This window comes from Copidosoma floridanum, unplaced genomic scaffold (genome assembly GCF_036245765.1).
Source record: "Copidosoma floridanum isolate Cflo_tuat_1 unplaced genomic scaffold, Cflo_Japanese_pri ptg000012l, whole genome shotgun sequence".
Taxonomy (NCBI): domain Eukaryota; kingdom Metazoa; phylum Arthropoda; class Insecta; order Hymenoptera; family Encyrtidae; genus Copidosoma; species Copidosoma floridanum.
Genome location: NW_028321889.1, coordinates 6,995,164 through 7,015,000, shown reverse-complemented (window position 1 = coordinate 7,015,000; position 19,837 = coordinate 6,995,164). Strand labels below are relative to the sequence as shown.

The following is a 19,837-nucleotide window of genomic DNA, read 5'->3' as shown; positions in this document are numbered from 1 at the left end:
ACAAACGCGACGGTGCATCTTCGGATGTAGGCGAGCGCGAAAAATCAAGTACACAGATTGGGTATACGCCCATAAGAGACGGATGATAATACGGAACGAGAGGAATACAAATACAGTACATGAAGGGTCGAGGGAGGGTGGGGACCAGTGTAGAGAAAGAAAGTCATATACGTGTCGTCGGGGAAGAGTGAGAGTGAAGGAAAGGAGGAGAGTAGCGCACTAGCACGACGACGAACGAGATGAAAGCCCGAGAGGGCGGGCGCGTGAGATCTGCGAAAGAGAGAAAGAGAGACGGAGGCGACTACTTAAAGTTGGCGGAAAGTTTGCTTCGGCAGCAAAGTTAACTGAGTTAAGTTCTCTCGCTCCTAAAACGAAACTTTGGTTCGAGCCGCGGCGAAGGGGGAGGGTGTGTTCGTCGACTCTGCCCCCCCCCCCTCCAACGAGTATTCCACAGTTCTGCAAAAACCATTTACATTTATATTTGCGATCCCGGAAGCGGCGGCGATCCTCCTCCGGCTTTGAATTTTTCTCGCCCCAGCTTACGTATACGTAGAGTGTATTACACGTCCGATGCTCATTATCGCTTGATTAATTCGAGTTGTTATACTCCGCGTGATAAAGTGCACGTTTTAACACACAAAAAGACGACAATTGGCTTTGAAAAGGTTTTATTTTTAGATAGCGTCGCCCGCGCTTGGTACACGCACTCGCGTATCCGTGTTATCTCGATATTTTTTTTTTTTTTTTGTTTCCAATTAATATCTGTACACAACGAGCGACTATATAACTAGTTCGTTCTGTCGCAACCATCGAGTGAATTGTCTAATTTGTCCGTGTATATACTCATAGGTACGGTGCATATACGGAGGAGTGTATACTACGTGCACGCGCTCGGCTGATAACACATTACACGTATACAACGTGAAAGTAAAACGTTTCGGTTGAACGGAATGACGGTTTATCGATGTTAATGAGCCAACAACGCGAGTATCGTGTATTACGTATGCAGTGTGGAGCCACTATCTCTCCGCACGGTAGTAGCGCAGGAATGCAATGGCGAAAGAAGATCGCTGCCCCGTGCGCGCGTATATGTAGACAGTTGTCCCCCTCAGATTACAGGAGAAGAGAAAGAACTGAAAAAGAAGGGAAAAGGGGGGCTAGGTCGCACCGAGTCACTGGTATATATAGATAAGAGGGGTTGGTGTACGTCAGCGGTATAATAAAAAAAGAGAGAGAAGGGGGGTGTACGAGTTTCGAAAGAAAGTTTACTCTATCGCGGCTCGATTGAAGACGCGCGACCACGACTGTATAGTACATACGACGACGGCTCTCCCCACCTCCGCCCTTCCTCTGTTTCCAGCCGTAGTATATATATATATACACGTGGACGCGCAACTCCAACTACACCACCGCCCCGCGCCACCGGAGTAAAGTTGCTCCCAGGTTAGACAATAATTGGATAACTTTGCCCTCGCGGAGCATCTCCCACCCCCCCTCTCTCTCTCTCTCCTCGGGTCCCGCTCTGCTGCCGCCGCCAGCCTGCAGACTTGCAAAAGTTACACCGTCTCTCTCTCTCTCTTGGTCGCGGTCTTGCGCGCGAGAGATCACGCTTACGGAGAGAGGCTCGTGAATTCGAGCGATTGCGATGACGAGAGCGCACATGCTGCTGATACGCTACTCTCGATGCTCTCTTGACTTTTTTTTTTTTTTTTTTTTTTTTTTTTTTTTTTTTTTCTTCGACGATGATCTCGCATCGGCCATCACTGCTGGTGATCCACATTCATACACACCCTGTACCAGCGCGACACGCGATACCGGCTTTGTTTTAACATATGTATATATATAATAATATTATTCTCGCCTTCAGGTGCGTGTACTTGCGCCACTTTACGCAATCGAATTATTTTCAAGGTCTTCGTATACGCGTAGTGTATGTATTGATATTTATATGTATACAAAAGTGTTTTTGCTGCGCAAAGCATAAAAGCAACTGGAAACTTGCTCGCGTTGCGATTTTGGAAAAAAAATAATATTAAAGATCGACAGACTCCTGAGCTATCGGTTGAAATAAAGAAGAAAAAAAACGAGAAAAGCTATTATATATACTTGCGTGTCGGGGGGAGAAGGAGATTGTATATACCTATGTACCTCGTGTATACAATAGCTATAGAAAAGGGATCTCTCCTTCTTTTCCCTTTGACTGAGCGCACACACACACACAATCAGCTCGGCGCTCTCGGATGTACTTACATGCTGAGCTGGCACAACATGTGCCCAAAGTCAAGTCTCTCTCTTTGCCCAAAGTGCTTGGGTTTGCACTTCGTGTTATAGTGTCGTGGGTCCAGCACCGATCTCTTTCCGTTACGCCCTCCTCCTCCTCCGCATAGGCCATATTTCCGATTACGCGTGTTGTACCTCTCCGCCTCACTCTGTAGTTACCCTCCCCCCCCTTTTTTTTACCCTTTCTCTCTCTGCCCTTAGATATTATACATCGTACACCGTACCCACACGTCGGCCCCTGGGAGAGTTATTCGTTTTCTCTCGCTTCGCCGAACTTTGCTCCAAATATCTCCCCCGCCCACCCTACAGCTCCGACCCCTTTTTCCGTGGAAAACTTTTTCCTTCCCCCCCCCCACCCACCCGCGTTCTCTAATGGTAGTTATGTGCTGCATGAACTATTACGAACCACCAGTCCTTACACTCGCAATAAATTGATTCTCTTTCTCCCCACTTGCGAAATTCAATTTTTTTTTGTCTCGTTAATTTCATAAATTTATCCATCGCCTAAAAATATACGAGTCGACATCACAACATGAGATTCATCCCGCGCTCACGCATACACAATATATAATTACTATGTGTGTATGTGTTTTACAAACAATTCCATCGCACGCGCTCTCGCGTCACTTGAAACTTATATACATATACAAGTAGCTCAGCTTTAAAGTAGATAACGATGTATATATATATATATATATATATATATATACTACACACGCGCTAGTCTACATTTTACGCGTACATTATGTATTATCTCCTTTACTATCCGACTGTTACATATATACAGCCGCGCTTTTTTTTTTCCTCTCTCTTAGCCAGAAATAATTCAGAGCTCAACCGTGTTATCGATCGATTCGACCGTCATTATTAGTGTCCAATAAAGAGAGATAAGCGCCCCCAATAGCCCCCCGGTATAAAACGCTTAGCGGTTGCAAGAGAGTCATCGCGTCGCGCAACCATAAGGTATATAATATACGTGTGAATTAGTACGTATTTTGTATTATACAGCTGTGCCCTGTTACATAGAGAGAGAGAGAGTCGAGTATACCTATTTTATAAAGTAGTATATATAAGTATATGGACTAGAGGCCGAAGCAAAGTGAAATCGTTGGACATGCCTGTGCAATGTATACCTATATACTCGGAGACTCTCCATTTCTACGTATATACAAACACACATTCGATTTAAGTGTGTATATGCAGTAACACGTACATATTGTTCGAAAACGGCGAATAGTTTGTGTCTCCTCTTTCCCTTCTATTCGTTTCCTCCTCATCCCCCGTAATTATCGGAAGAAGGTTCTACGCATCGGAGGGCGCCACATATCGCTCCTCGGTCGTCTTCTGACTTTCTCGTGCATGCGTTGAGTTACATGTTACATGTAGCCTGCAGAGCCAAATACCCACATGGGATATTTAGAGAGAAATCGCCAACACTACGGGAAGAGAAGAAAAAAAAAAGGGAGGAGGGAGTCGATGGAAATAGGGTGGTGGAGCAAGAAGTTTTACCGTGTTTTGTGTATGCACGTATATATATGCATCGCGTACAACACGCACCGCCCTTTATTTTCCTCTCACGCGGAACAACAATAAATCGGCGCCGGAACAATGCACGCGCTCCGAATTTTCGTTTTCGGAGCACTCCCGTCAATTGCAGGCCCCCCCCCCTCTCTGATACGACCCATGCTCGATGAATGAGAGCGGAGCAGAGTATACATTATATGCACCCTATACCTACTTTGCGGCTTTTTGTTTTATTTACATTTGACTTGGGCGCTGCTGCTGCAACTGCTCTATGTGGTGTTGCGCTCGACAAAAAAAAAACTTTTCGGAGTCGAAGCTATAGAGAGAAAGTGAGCCGTGCGTGTAATAAGTATACGTGTTTGTGTGTGTGTGTATACGATGCTCTATGACTCGTAATCGGGCGATGGCAGAGGGAGAGAGAGCGAGCGTTTAAAAGGGGAGCGGCGCCGCAGCAGCAGACGGCATGAGTATCAGCATCAAAATCGGCGGACAATTAGTTCGGATAAAATGCTCCGAAAACGTCGACCCAGTGACCAGAGCGGAGGCAGCGGTATCCCAACAATATATTATATACATGTATATGTATATACCCCATACACATGGTCTCTCGCACGGTAGGCGGCTTTTGTATTAGCAGTCCTAAAAATGTTTGCCCCAAGCCGTTTGCTCCTTCTGCTCTCTCTGAAGCAAGTCTGTTTTCTGTTGTGCAGCAGTTCATTTAGAAGTACATCCAAAGATACATATATTCTCTTCTTGTATGGTAATAACGTACAAATGCAATGACTTTTTTTTTCTTCATTCGAACATCAGATCAGATAGATTAATTGAAATGTTCCGGCACCTATATACTTTATTTACATTTCCATGTATACCTATTCCATAGCTGATGGTACACCGCGGCGCATAGCAAAAAAGTAGATAGATAGATGGTATAACTTATAATGTACGGCAGGTGAATCGCTGCTGGTCCACACTGGACCCGAGTGACCCTCTCTTTCCCAGCAATCTCTGCTCCCCCGACCGCAGTTTGTTGCAGTCGCCGCCGCTTATCCTACATCGCTTCAATTTCAATAAGTAAGGGACGCCAGCGCGCGCGCCAGTCCATGGAGTGTGTGGCTCTGCGCTGCCTCTGCAGCTGCCGGTTAGAGTTGTTTTTAACCTACAAAGTCAGTCCGCGCGTCGTCGTCGTCAACGACGACTACAACGAGTACAGTGAAAATACGAAACAGTACGGGGCTGCGGGCCGCTTGCCCGCATCATCCATCCGACTGCAGTTTGTACGTAGAGTGCAATCGCGTCTCTCTCTCTTTCTCGTGTCCTTTTTGCCTTTCCTTTTCTCTCTCTCTCTCTTCGTTTTCGGTACATTGGTATACATCCTACGGTGCAGCCCTGCAGTGTGCAGCGTCTCATCTCGGGACGACACTCCGTTTTTCTGATAATAGTTATCGTTGTGAACTTACGTTAGGTAGTTTGTTGTTCAGAATTAAAAAGAAATAGAGACACAGCGTCGCTTTAACCCAAGTGTACAGTATACGCATATAGGCATCACCTCTTGTACATGTAAGATATACAGTTGTTGGCCGTTCTCTCTCTCTCACTCTTTCGAAGTGTGTGTCCTCTCTCCCTCCGCTTCCCTCCCGCGTACAGTGCGTGGCTCGCGTGCGGAAACGTGTGGAAACACTTTGTAGCAACGTTTTCCCCCATGCCGAAACGTCTTTCGCGCTCCAGGTACGATCGCCGATCGCGGATTTGAGCGAGCTCCGGGCACCCGATAAATCGGAGCAGTCGCGTATGCGTAGGTACAAAGCCGCCCAAGCCGCGTAACTCTAACCTCCAATTTCTCTAAAACGGAGCACATACAGTGTATATACATGTATATGTAGTACAGTTACATTCGATATGTACCTATATAGCAAGCGAAACGAAAGAGAGAGAGAGAGAGAGAGAGAGAGAGAGAGATAATTAGCATAGTACTTTTGTGTACAATCTGTAATACCCTATAGTGGGTGAGTGAATCAAGTTGAGTAAAGTGAGTGAACTTGTTTTACAGGTGGCAGCGTTCGGGTAGCAGCCGTGATGCAGTGGAGGTTCAGCGGTGCCTACCCTAAAACCGAGCTGGAGTCCTCAGCATCGCCACGGCTATTGGTGTGACGACGAGGCAGCAACAGCCAGTCAGTCACTCACTTTCAGACCCGTTGTGTTGGGAACCTTCGCCGTTTTAGTTCTTCTTCGTCGAGAGTAGTCTCGTTGTCGTTGCTTCTGCTGGTGGTCACGCTGCTAGTACGAGCGCGACCTCGAGCCAACGCAGCAGGGGCTGCACAAAATTCATTTACCCGTGGGCGCGTCTGACCGATGGACAAACGTAAGATGATGCCCAAACGACCTCGTATGGAGAACCTTAGGGGCCCAATAAGCAACGGGCCTATCCAGACCAGGCCCTTGGTGGCGCTTCTTGACGGGCGCGATTGCTCCATTGAGATGCCCATTCTCAAGGATGTTGCCACCGTGGCCTTCTGTGATGCACAGTCCACGTCTGAAATTCACGAAAAGGTTATTTAATACTCCTCTCTTTTTCCATCATTACCACAATAGCACCAACATCATTAATCCTTTGCTTGTTACAGGTCTTAAATGAGGCAGTGGGTGCTCTCATGTGGCACACTATTATTTTGACAAAGGAGGATCTTGAAAAGTTCAAGACCCTCAGAATTATTGTGAGAATCGGTTCAGGAGTTGATAACATAGATGTCAAAGCTGCGGGTGAACTTGGCATTGCTGTGTGCAATGTGCCTGGCTATGGTGTTGAAGAAGTGGCCGACACGACATTATGCCTCATATTGAACCTATACAGACGTACATATTGGCTGGCAAATATGGTTCGTGAAGGCAAAAAATTCACAGGACCAGAACAAGTATGTATACCGAAAAGCAACTTGTACCTTAGTTGAAACTTGTACTTGGAGTTTGTTTGAAATTTGTTTATCTTTCTACAGGTCAGAGAAGCAGCGCAAGGCTGTGCTAGGATAAGGGGTGACACACTTGGTATAGTAGGTCTCGGCAGAATTGGCTCTGCTGTTGCTTTACGTGCAAAAGCTTTTGGTTTCAATGTTATATTCTACGACCCCTATCTTCCTGATGGTATTGAGAAGTCCCTTGGCCTCACTAGGGTTTATACGCTACAGGTTTGTATTTTACATATTTTTTACCTTGTCTTTTTAACATTTACATAATATAAGTTGCCAATCATTTCTGTTTTTTCTTCAGGATTTACTGTTTCAATCAGACTGTGTATCTTTACACTGTACTTTGAATGAGCATAATCATCATTTAATTAACGAATTCACCATTAAACAGGTACATACTTTGAAAGTAAATACATTTGTGTTTATCAAATTAGCACAAATTTATAAACTTTATCCTTTCAGATGAGACCGGGAGCATTTTTAGTAAACACAGCTCGTGGTGGATTGGTGGATGATGATGCATTAGCCTCTGCGTTAAAACAGGGTAGAATTCGTGCTGCTGCTCTAGATGTCCACGAAAACGAACCATACAATGTCTTTCAGGGTCAGTCTTCACAGTGTGAGTTTCATCTAACCTTACCCTTAACAACTCCTTTTGGATTAACAAGGGTTTCATTTGCTGTTTGAAAAAGAATTTTTCGACTTTTTTTTTTTTTTTTCTTGTGTACACAGTTGTTTTCTCACATTTTGCTTGATCATACATAATTTACCTGTGTCACGATTCCTTTTGACATGGATTTCATTCTAACTACAATAACATAGACATCGTGTATTTATGAATTTGGTGAACGTTTTTGTTTTTTCTTTTGAATCAGAAATGGGGCTTGAAGTATATACTGTGCAAAACAAATAATGACAATGAAACAGCCAATGTAATTTTTTTATATTCTATTGTTTAGGTCCACTAAAGGATGCACCAAACTTGTTGTGCACGCCACATGCTGCATTTTACAGTGACGCAAGTTGCACGGAACTCCGCGAAATGGCCGCAAGTGAAATACGGCGAGCAATTGTCGGTCGTATACCAGATTGTTTGAGAAATTGCGTCAATAAAGAATACTTCCTATCTTCTACTGGGTAAGGCTTTTTCTCTCGATTCTTGAAATTCGCTACGACTAATACAATCGTCAAGCGTCGAGTTTAAAATTTTTGACGAATTAATGTAAATACAAGAATTAAGACAACTTTCATGTAACTGTCGTTGTAGAGAAAAGAAAAACCCAAACTCTCCGCTACTTCATGGAAGTTGAATTTTTCTTTCTCTCGAAAAATCAGTAGAAACAAAAGCTCTCTGTGTCAAACTTGGAAAACTTTGTACATAGGTCATAAAAAATGGAATACGCAGTGAAAAGTGACAGTTGTTAAACAATAAATTTGAGTGAAATAAAACTTTTTGTAAAAATGACTCTCACTTATTGCTAATTTTAACTGATACCACTTAAAATAATTGTAATGACGAAATTCCTTACACTTGCCTTGTGCGTATATTATTATTATAATTATTATTATTATTATATTATTATTATTAATCGTAGTAATGACGAATCATTAAGTTGGTCAGTGAGAAAAAAAGAGTAAAGAGGATAAAATGGCTCTTCTCTTCCACATGTAAACGTAAGAATGAAAACTTGACAACTGTACATGTACTGCATGCACGCCTTCTTTATCAACGAATTTGCAAAAATGCAAGCATATTTATATATACATGTATATACATATGTTATACTAAGACTTAGCTCTTTCTCTTGGGCCCGGTTACAAAAAACAGCTATCCGTAATTTTTGCAGAAACAGATTTTCAAGCAGATGCTAAGACAGACATGTCGTATTAGCAAGGAAGAATTAGCAAGCGACGCAATAAGAAACAAAAGAGAGAGAAAGAGACAAAGTAAAGTTTAGCGAATGTTGGGAGGGAGCGAGCAAACAAAAAGAAAGCAAAAGAGTCGATGCGAGAGACAGGGACCGAGAGAGAGAAAAACTATGAGATGTCCTCCGACACATTCGAAATGCAAAAAAAAGTCCACGTGGCCAATTTCTTTTCGCTTTCTCCGCAGCAGCTACCCGGAGGGCATCAACGGCGGCTACTACGCGGGCGCTCTGCCGGTGCAGCAGGCCCACTCGACGACCCCGCACGACTCGGCGCCCCCGCCTCCAGGCGGCGGACACTCTATTGTCCAGGGACCCGCAGCCCCATCACCGGCCGGCGGCCCGTCTCCCTCTCTTCGTCCTGTTTCGGACAAAGTCGAGGCCGGTCCGCCACCGGCCGTACATCTTGGTCCGCACATGGTCAGTGATCAGGATCCTCGGCCGAGCCCGCCCGCCCCAAGTCCGCGTTGACAAGTTGGTTGAGTTTGCTCTCGCGGATCCGAATGCAGCAAGTTTGTCTTACAACAACAACAATCAACAAACATCACCATTACCAACCTTCATTACCATCACCACCACCACCACCACCTTGACAACAATCAACAACAACCACAACTACAACACCACGACAACCGCTACAAACAAGATCTCCATCGTCTTCTACTTCATCGTCGCAATTATTGTCGAGCCCAAATAATAAGTTGACTACAGTGACTTGAGTCAAAGAATGAGGGGGTTCATCCAGAGCCCACTCAACACACACACACACACACACATACACACACAGTGACATTAATAAATATTACATATAAATATATACAGACAGACTTACAGACAGACGTGTCCTAACGCATGTGACACATGTAGCGATCGTGAGAGAAAATAAAAAAGAGCGGGATGTTGAGTTGTAAGAATGTTTCGTTTCGCCGATCTGCGCTCGAGACCAACTGCTCCGTGCCGACGACTGAAAGCGCTTTCAAAGACTCTTGTTTTTTTTTTTTTTTTTTTTTTTTCTCTTTTCTTTTTATTAAAAGTAAGCAGAGTTTTTTTAAATGAATTTCAACCATTAAAAGTCATGCAATACTGATGTGAATATTTTTTATCATCCACACGCGCGTTTTGAGTTGACGGGTCACGGAGTTGCCGTTTTATGATTTGCGATGCGATTCATTGTGTATTCCTTGGGGTAATTTTTAGTTGAAAACTTGTTAAATATCTTAGACGTATTATAACACTTGTTTATAATATACCTAGGGTATTTCAGGTGTCAAATGATATTTGTCACTTATCCATGTGTGAAGTAATTTTCTTGACAAAAATATTTCATTTTTCTTTCAAGTAGAAGACTGTTGTGTCAATAATTCATTATTATTATCACATATTATTAGTAATTTTTTGTTCAATCAATCCAATATGAATAAATATTCTACACATTTATAGAAAATAAAGTCCGAGCATAAGTGAGACAATCTATTGAGAATATTTCATTTGAAATTTTTTACCTGTCCTAATTTTGTTATAATTTTATGTGCCCACAGCGAATTTTATAAATAAGTTTGTAACTGCAGTCTGCGACTACTACTTATATTTTCGTGAAAAATATTGTAAAATCGTACCCCGAACCTTTTTGATAAGATCAAAGCTGTGCCACAGTGTCTTTAGGTCGAAACAAAGAATTTTTATTGTATGAATCGATGGCTCGTCAAATTTTGAATGACGCTGAATTATCACTAAGTATTCATGTGCAAAAAGTTACGAAAACAAAAATTTTTTTTTCTACAGTTTTAATCTTCATTCTATAATTTCTGATAAACAAAATATTTCATACTGAAATTGTGATTCCTTATTCTCTGGATATTTCGTAGTTGAAAAGCAAAAAAAAAAAAAAAAAAAAGAAAGAAAGAAAAAGAATGAATTTCACTTTTCATTTTCATTATGAATATTATTTTAAGCTTTTAAGGAGTGAACGAAATGTTTGACTGTGCGTGAAAGTTATAGATTTAGCAATGCGTATGTAAAAAATAAACTGTCTGTACACGCTATCAGCAGATTTTAATGGTAATTCAATGATTATAAGAATATAAAATATTTTTTTTCGATTGAAAGTACTGTAAAGTAGAATTAAAGAAAAAAAAAAAAATTGAAAAATAATATTCTTTGATTTTAGTTTGTGTTTCTAGGGAAGGGAAAAATAATAAAAACGTGAAGTAAACGATATCGATCAATGACAGTGACGACTACGATAATATTAATGAGTAACAAAAAGTAAATGTGCAAGAACTCACATATCGATTCGGTTTCAAGTGAAATGTACTGTTGACGAAAATAACTTTAAATTTTACCTCCAGTAATTTAAACGAGAGGTTCTTCTGTGAAAGACCAATTTTGTTGTTGAGATATCTCTTATTTGAAACATTATTTCTCGAGCGCTAAAATCTTGAAACGAACGATCGCAGTAATAACTTTGAACTCATTATTTATATGAAATTTATATAAATAAAAATCATCACATTAAAAATAAAGACTTTTTCATGTATTAATTTGATTTCGTAAATCATTCCAGACAAAGAAAAAGTTGGTGACAATTTGAAAGTTAAAGTGCAAAGTCTGACGTCACGTCGGAACTCATTAGTGTGTAAGTTTTTCTGGGTCAAAAGATCCCAAATGCAATTAGTTTTTTCTTCCATTAATACATTAAGATAACCGAAATATGTGCAAATGAAAGTGCATGTGCGGTAAGCTAGCGAGAAGTGAATAAACAATAAAAAAATTCAGAATTTCCCAAAAATAGATTCAAACAGTGCAAAGTTTGAAACTTGTCAGCAATATTACAATAATAATAATAATTATTATAATAATAATAATAATCCTGTAATTTAAACGAGCATTTATTAAAATTTCCAACTGGTGGCTGGTTGCCTTGTCCCTTATTTATATTTCTATCTATCTTTCAATTTCTTCTGCACAAACACATTCGAACAATAGATAGAGTTGAAAGTCTGACAACGCGTAACCGCATTCTGAGACTCGCGATCGTGATCTAATACCTTTAAATAGTTGAAACATTTTTACTATTGATAAAGAGTCCCTCTTTTGTTGACTTTATGCGAAAAAGTATGCGTGTGCGAGTGCTTGCACTATAGATTTGAAAAAAATTTATCTTTCATTTTTTATTTTACAAACTTTTTTATACGTAACATACTGACCGATTAGTAAATTTGATTCGGTATTCATAAAAAAATGTATAGGAAACAAAAGTTGCTCATAGATAGAATAAAATTTTCATTGATGCAATTCATTTGTCTTTTTTTTTCGTCATTGTGCTCATTGTTACCCATTGGTATTCCATCTTAGCATTAATCAAGAAAAAACTTGTTAAGAATATTCAAACCTAAAGCACCACTTTGGTTGCAATCGCACGTTTCTGGAACAAAATTTAATCTAGTTTAACAAACTTTACGCTCAATCGTAAATATGTAACGATATAGAATCCATGCTTTGTACAAAGGGAAACCAAATAATTCTATTGACTCGGGTCATTATAATTTATGTGGCCGATGGACATTAAGATGAACTTAAAGGACTAATGGTGTAATGATTTCATCTTAATTGCGTAAAAAATTTAATTATAACGATCGTTGCGTCTCAGATTGAATGCAGTATTTTATAACCATTTTCAGTTCTAATTACTGTTACATAATTAAATTGAGAGTCTCATCGATAAAAAAAATAGCTAAATGTACTAAAATGTGGCTATTTAACGCTGGATATAGAATGAATGAATTTTTTTAGGCACTATCGTAAAATAATGGTCCAAATTTTTTTCTTCTCTTGTTTTGCCAAGGTGTCGTTTTTCAATGCCCATTTCAGGCATCATCGTTATCATCGGAAGATACACCAAGAATTTCGAACATTTAGCAGCGTATCAAAAATTGGCGTGATTAATTTTTTAAAATTAAATAGTCCTACCGTTTTATAATTTAAAATTTTTTATTAATTTTGATGCGTAAAGTTGATAAACAACGGGGAATTGCAATCATTCAACGATCATTGGAAGAGATATAGTTTAAAAAAATAAACAGTCGTCTAAGAATTGGCTGAAATAAAAACACAGTCTTAATTACAGTTAATAATAATAATAATAATAATAATAATCGTTATAATAAATACAATATTTGTACATCTTAAACAATATATCGTAATGAACGGTGCCGTGGGTAACGCGTACAGCATGTATATGTACGCAATACTCCGCAGGTCTCTCCATTATACGTCTCATTCTCGAATTTTTGGTTTTCACTTTTAAACATTTTATTTTTGGGCAAAATTCATAATTCAGACTAGTTTTGCTTTTCGAAATTTCGAAACTTCACCCAATCGAAGCGATTGATTTTTCATTTAATGCACGCATCTATACAATTATTTCTAATAAACATCGAAGCAACATGCGTTTTATTATGTTTTTTTCTTAAATTCGCTATTTTCCTTAACAAAAGTCCCTACGAATGATCTGAATTACAAAACTTACGTGTTCGTTTATAAAAAATATCTTAGCTACCGACAACTGCCCGCACGGCAAATATTTTCGTACACGCGCTTAAGTCCGTCTCGACGCCTCGAATGGAATGATTCTTTTTTGTTGGTACAAGTAACGCAACAACATATATAGATCTATTGTAATTTTCGTTGTAAGCAGTCCATGCCGAACGCGATGACGGGTATGCGACAGCACTGTGGCAGCATAAACGACGAGGAGGAGGAGGATTCGGGCTCGACGAGCTGATGGCGATGAGCGAGATGAACGGTGGCCGTGATGGTCGGATGGTCGTCACTTTGTCACGTCAGAGCGCCCCCGTGGACTCGCATGTGCCTGTTGAGGTTGCCGCTCTGACTGAATCTCAGGAGACAGAGCTTGCACTGGTACGGCTTTTCGCCCGAGTGGATCCTCAGGTGTTTCGTCAGCGTCGAGCTGTCCGAGAAGGCCTTCTTGCAGAACCGACACCTGCAAGTTCGATCACGATGATTTACTCGCTCGCTGTCATTTCAAACAATTTTTTTACTCTCAAGTAGGTCTCCCCCAAAATTTACGCCAAAGAGAGAGTGCGAGTAAGCCGATACGGGGAATAAAGAAGCTGATGGCCTGTACCGCATTGTTGAGTATTGCGAGTAAAGCCTCTGATGGGTGGGCAATTGTGCAAAAATACGCATGGGTAAGACGCACCTGTAGGGCCGTTCTCCGGAGTGTGTTCTCATGTGTGTCGTGACGGAGCTGCTCTGCGAAAATCGCCTGTCGCACACTGGACAGCGAAAGGGCTTTTCTCCCGAGTGCGTCCTTGCGTGAGCCGTCAAATTTGCCGCCTGACTGAATGCCTTTGAGCAGGCGTGACACCTGTGTCGTCGAGCATAATAATTAATTTTTTTTTTCTTTTTCTTTTTCGTTTTTATGTGTTTATCGACATTTTACTTGATTCGAGGGTAAATGGTGTTTTCAGTGTTCGAGAAAAAACGGGATGCTTATCGTTACTTTATCCAATTTTTACTTTTGATTTTATCGTCGTGTAAATGAAAACGTCGTCTTTGGCATTGAGAGAACAACTTTGATGTAGATTTTGCGGCCGCAAACAAATTTACTATGAATAAATTTCAAAACACGTGTACTTTTACTCATAAATGTAGTAATAGCTTTTGTACTGGTGTAAAAAAAATTTTCCACGATATCCAGCGCTTTTTGGACGGAAAATTAAAAAAAAGTTGGCTCGTACACGAACAGTAATTGCTTTTACGTAAAAAAGGTAGTATCGAGGGGCTGCGCACTCTGAATCTTTTGGAGACTTAGAATGACTTATGAAGTCTTTTTTAATGACTTCAAGAGTGCGCAGCCCCTCGGGTAGTATTAATAATTCTCAAACACGACCCTATCGAGACTCGATGAGATTACTTTTTTTTTTCCCAACTTTCGATCAACAAACATGTCGACATGTAAGAGTCTTATACACAGTTTGAGTCCCCAATTCCAAGCCGTTGAAACGTAAAATCATGCAAAGAAAATGTGTAGCTGCATAAATAAAAAAAAAAGGTTTTTCTCGAATAAAAAATGGTCGTGACGCAGTAATGAACCTAAAGGGCTTTTCCCCGGAGTGCGTCCTGAGATGCGTCTTGAGGGTGCTCGGCCTGGCGTAGGTCTTTCCGCATATCCGGCACAAATTCGGCCTGGCCTGGTCGTCGTGTCCCGCGATACCAGATCCAACCTGGGCCAGACCAGCCGCGCAAAGCACGTGCTCCGCCTGCTGCTGCTGTTGTTGCTGTTGTTGTTGTTGTTGTTGTTGTTGTTGTTGTTGTTGCTGTTGCTGTTGTTGTTGGGGGTGGTGGTGGTGATGCGAGTGATGGTGGTGATGGACCTGATGCTGGGGGTGCGCGGAGGTGGCAGCCACCGCAGCGGCAGCCGCAGCCGCCAAGCTATTGGCCGCCGCCTGGCTCACCCTCTGCTGCTGATGCTCTACCCCCGCGTATTGGGGGGCGGGACTGAGCAACGGCTCCACGCCCCACGCGCCGCTGTAGTTCTGCTCGTACCCGTGCCTGTGTGCCCACGTACACATGTAGGTATACAATACACGGTGAATCCAAGCCCCGACCAGTCGAAAGCTCGCCACGCCACCCACGACTCCCACTCCCCTCTCTCTCTCTCCCTCGCTTGCGAACCTTCGTTCTCCCGTGCCCTGTACCCACCCACCCACGCTTTGCATCCCCAGCGGGAGAAAAAGAGAGATATTTGGATTTTTTGTTCAATTAACTTTTTTAAAAAAAAATAAAACGTGTACCCACCGAGACGAGCAGTTAAGCATTGAAGTCGTACATGGAGAGTCAATTTGGTAAAAGAGGGATGGGAGGCGACCGAAATAAACGACAGTACGGCGAGCTTTCAACTCGACGAGCTTTTGGAGGGATGTTATACTGCGAGAGCTCACCCCGGATGCATGTTCATGTTCATGGTCATGTTCATGGACACGTTGACGGACATGGCGGGGCCCTGGGCGTAGTGTCCGCTCGTCGGGGCGGGTGCGAAGTTTTGGCCGTAGTCCTGGGGCGAGTAGCCGTGGCTCGCGGGTGTCGAGTAGTAGCCGCCGGTGGGGCTCGACGGGTGGACCACCGCGTGTTTCAGGGACAGCAGGACGTCGGCCATTCCCTCGCCGTTTATGTTGCCCGGCCGTGGTAGGCACTCGCCCCGCGCGCAACCCCAACTGTCAATGTGCACGCCAAGCGTAGTGTTAAACCTTTTTTTTTTCCATTTATCGAGCAATGGAAATCATTGCGTGGATCGAAGGGAGGAAAAATCGTTAAATGTTTGTCGTTATGCGATTCGGGTACATCAGATCAGTATAATTTTATGTTACCAGTAGTATATTTGAAATCCATTGGAAAAAAACGTTTTAATCAATATAAAAAAGGGATATTTTTTAGTGAGCAATCCATCCTCTTCGAGCGTAAAACGTTAAAATTAAATCGAAGATATTCGTATACCGCGATGTCGGAAATATATATTGAAATCCGTACGGCTTCTCGCGGATCAAGCTTTTTCTTCATACATAATATACGATATCTATTGAAAATGGTCGTATACTCAGTTTCAATATAAAACACAAGTGTTTGAATAAAAAAAGATTTATTTTATGCCATTAAATTGCGTCTGGTGGAAAATTATCGTTTTAAATCAAACGGAAGAACAATAAAATCCTTTGAGTGAACCAGAATCCATCATTTTCCAAAATGAGTATGTCACGGCTTTAATCAGTAGCTTTTTGTAGCTTAAAACTATAAGAATTTCACATCACAAATCCCGAAACTCGAAAATTATTCGTACCTAGAACTGAAATCCATAAAAAAAAGTGTCAAATGACGTATAGTTAAAAAAAAGGCAAAGAGTTTTTTAGGCTTCAAAAACATGCTCGATTCTTTTGTAATATTATAAAAGAGCATGCCATGAATTCTTTCTGAATCCAAACAGAATATTATGACTTTCCTAGGAGGCCTTCACAGCCGCCATTGCAGATTCACATTTCAGGGCTACAGGTATATAGTTTTAAAGGCCTCGGAGGTCCTCTGAACTCTACTTCGAACAAATTTACTACTTCTTTGAAAAGTAAATAAATAAAAAAATTAATTGAAGATATGAAGTAGCAGTTTTAGCACGAATTTATTAAAAAATTTTTTTTTCTTGCTGCCCCAACTTTACTAATATTAAAAAGTATTCAAATTCCTGTAAAAAAATATTATAATAAAAAAAAAAAATAATAATAATAATAATAATAAACTTTAGTATCTGGAACGCGGCTGCAATATTTCAAAACGATGAAAAACTTTTAATAAGACACTTAGACATGACACTCGTAAAATTTTTCAATATACAACTCAAAGCCATGCCAAATTCTTTGACTTATTCTTTTGCTTTCAACTATTATTTATTGTACGATTTGAAATAGTTTGTTCCGTGATTTATTATTTTAATGCTAAAAAAATTATTTTTGACAAGCAAACCTAACTTTTTTCATTTTTACGTCAACCAATGATATGTATAAAAGTATAAATCGACGTTTAATGTAACTTTGAAGAAAATCATAATTAAAAAAGAAAAATGCGTGTAATTAATTATATGCTTTGTCAGAATTTACAACCTTTTAACCGTAACCATGTCTTAATACGTCGTTTATTTACTGTAACAGGTAAATAAACTACCTTTTTTTGTGATTTGAAAAATTTTCGATTTAGACCATCAGAATTTACGCACCAGAAAAAAAAATCTTATTAAAAAAAACTCATTTTTGGAGAAAATCCGAAACTTTTTGTTACTGCAGACCTATAATGTCAGGCTTAGGGCCATGAAATTGTATAAAAACTAATTTATTTTCCCACATTTTTTCACACATCTTAAAGGTACATACATAGATAATTCTTATAAAAACAATAAAAGTGTAACAAAAACTAAATTTTTTTAACATCTCTACCTTAATACTTGAAACTGTAATTACTATCAAAGCTACAGCCGATAAACTTCCTTAACAATATTTTACGTCATTTTAATGAATAAAAATACTAAAGAGTAGTATTTTTTGACACTCTTCGTGGACCTGTGATGTAAAAACATATAAATTTGAAAAAAAAAATAATGTGTCTTCCATGAAACTTGGCAAATCGTATACCGTCAACTTATGGCACAAAAACAAAGCTTTTTCTGCGAGAATCGAAATACACCTGTAACTACGGGACCAACTTGGACTATTTTAATATTATTGTTCAAACTTTTTAAAATTATTTAGTGCCAGGTAAAACTACAAGATACTCCTGTGTGGAGCAATTACTCCGAAAAATAAGTAAAAATTTTGTTGTTCATAAAAATGTTTGGTTTTTCTTCAGTCAGGGTAAAACAAACACATACAGTTGACAGCTTGCTGTAAAAGAATTGTTCACGATTGCTACGAGAATATTAAAAATGTATCTACACAGTGATTTTCGAGTTTCGGTATTTGCACGAGTTGAAAACATTTGTCATTTTTAAGCTACAAAGAAAAGCGATTGGGAGGATTTAGTTTGACAAATAATGTATAGTCTAGAGACCTGCAGGTGAATGTTACCGCAAAGAATCCAGCAGCATGTAACGCAAAAAAAAAAAAAAAAAAAAAAAAAAAAAAAAAAAAAAAAAGGAGGAAAAATCACACATCGTATGAATGACGAAGGGTTGATTTCGCGCTCTCTCACTTGTAAGTTCCGGAGCAGGGGCTGAAGAGTCCGGGGGGCAGGGGGTCGAGGTCGAGGGGCGGCAGCGGAAAACCAGCCATGTCGTCGACCCAGAAGCTGGTGCCGAACTCGCCCACGAGCTGGGCAGACGAGCCGGGCGCGGGCGTCGTCGTGCCGCTCGCGGGCTGCTGCTGTTGGATGTGCTGCGACAAGTGCGGCTGGTGCTGCTGCTGATCCTCGTCCCCCGGGCTCTGAAGGTCCTGCAGCCGCAAGCTCTCCTGCAAAACCACTAGGCCGTGCTCTGGATGGTGGTGGTGGTGGTGGTGGTGGTCCTCGGGCTCCGCGTCCGCGTCCTCGTCGCCGCCCAGCGAGCCCGAGCACAGGCCCGACGGTATGCTAGCCTCGATGCTCCCCACCGAGCCTTCATTTGGATGTAAATGAAAAAAAAAAACGTGAAAAATCACCCACATCGTGGGTGATGGACTGCACAAGATAGATGTATATGTTCAATTATACAAATTACACGCTCGTATAGGTTTTTTTTTAATTACTGCGACTAGAACGGATAACGTTGAGTACACCGTCCAAGCGACGGCTATTTTTTTAGTCCAAAAACAAATCACCGAGCCATAAGCTTCCGATAGCACGGGACCGCAGAAACAGAAATAATAGGACTCCATGAAGGGATTCGGGGTTGATCGTATACTTTTTCTCGTTGTGTCGTTCAAACTCTTTAATCGAAATGGGTTGGGAAAAAAAGCACAAGTTTTTACCGCAGTTGCAGCTATTATCCCCGTCGGAGGTGGACCGTACATAGAAGAGCTTGCAAGCTCATCGGTGTGAAAGATGAAAAAAAAAAAAAAAAAAAAGTACGTACCCGTGCCGAGAGTGTAGGGCGACTCGGAGTTGTTGGCGGAATGGTGGCTCTGGAGAAACTCCATCTCGACGAAATTGTGATCGTCAGCCTCCCGTAGGAACATATCCCCGCGGGCTCGAAGCTGCGCGAGCGCGGGCGAGCCTGCACAGGAGCTACGCGTCCCTTCTTCCTTGTCCCTCAGCAGCGAGCGGATGTATATGTATGTATCTCTCTCTCTCTAAATGTCCTCAGCTTCCACACCTCCTATCGGGCCGATACGCCGGTCCGGCCTCTCCCGTCGTTGTCCCGGCAACCGCGGCGAGCTTGCAGCCTCCGGCGGAGCGTCGGCATCGCTACCACGGACCTAGCGATGGTGGTGGTGGCAACCCTCCCTCCTAGTTCAGCCCCGCGCGGGCGCTTTTCCCCGAAAAAAGCCCAAAAGCCGAGAGCAGCGGTGAGCTCGCGGCTTTTCATGAATGACCGAAGGCAAACGAAAGGAAAAAAAAAAAAAAAGAGTTGCCGATCGGACGAGCTGGAGAGGGAAAGGGAGAGCACACACG

General features: G+C 41.4%; 2 protein-coding genes across 6 annotated transcripts in view; one reads left to right on the top strand and one right to left on the bottom strand.

Moving 5' to 3' along the window:
- Window positions 1–11,228, top strand: part of CtBP (C-terminal binding protein) — a 21,957-nt gene extending 10,729 nt beyond the window's left edge. Inside the window, exons 2-8 of one of the 4 annotated variants that reach the window (XM_014347829.2) lie at window positions 5,855–6,354; window positions 6,429–6,716; window positions 6,798–6,986; window positions 7,069–7,158; window positions 7,230–7,371; window positions 7,727–7,904; window positions 8,881–11,228. In XM_014347829.2, the coding sequence (XP_014203315.1) occupies window positions 6,157–6,354; window positions 6,429–6,716; window positions 6,798–6,986; window positions 7,069–7,158; window positions 7,230–7,371; window positions 7,727–7,904; window positions 8,881–9,163 (1,368 nt within the window). In that variant the 5' untranslated portion in view covers window positions 5,855–6,156 and the 3' untranslated portion in view covers window positions 9,164–11,228. The other 3 variants (XM_023389140.2, XM_014347825.2, XM_014347830.2) reach the window with 3 other exon arrangements.
- A 2,217-nt stretch (window positions 11,229–13,445) lies between these two features.
- On the bottom strand, window positions 13,446–19,414 carry LOC106635724 (uncharacterized). 2 transcript variants are annotated; one of them, XM_023389139.2, is made up of 7 exons: window positions 19,299–19,414; window positions 18,709–18,842; window positions 18,443–18,648; window positions 15,658–15,930; window positions 14,810–15,268; window positions 13,914–14,081; window positions 13,446–13,694 (listed from the first exon to the last, which is right to left on the bottom strand). In XM_023389139.2, exons 1-7 carry the CDS (start codon window positions 19,399–19,401, stop codon window positions 13,529–13,531), a joined length of 1,509 nt encoding a protein of 502 aa, XP_023244907.2. In that variant the 5' UTR covers window positions 19,402–19,414; the 3' UTR covers window positions 13,446–13,528. The 2 variants fall into 2 exon arrangements, with proteins under 2 accessions (XP_023244907.2, XP_089446307.1); XM_089590181.1 differs by having other exon boundaries at window positions 18,443–18,842.
- Between the last annotated feature and the right edge of the window lie 423 nt (window positions 19,415–19,837).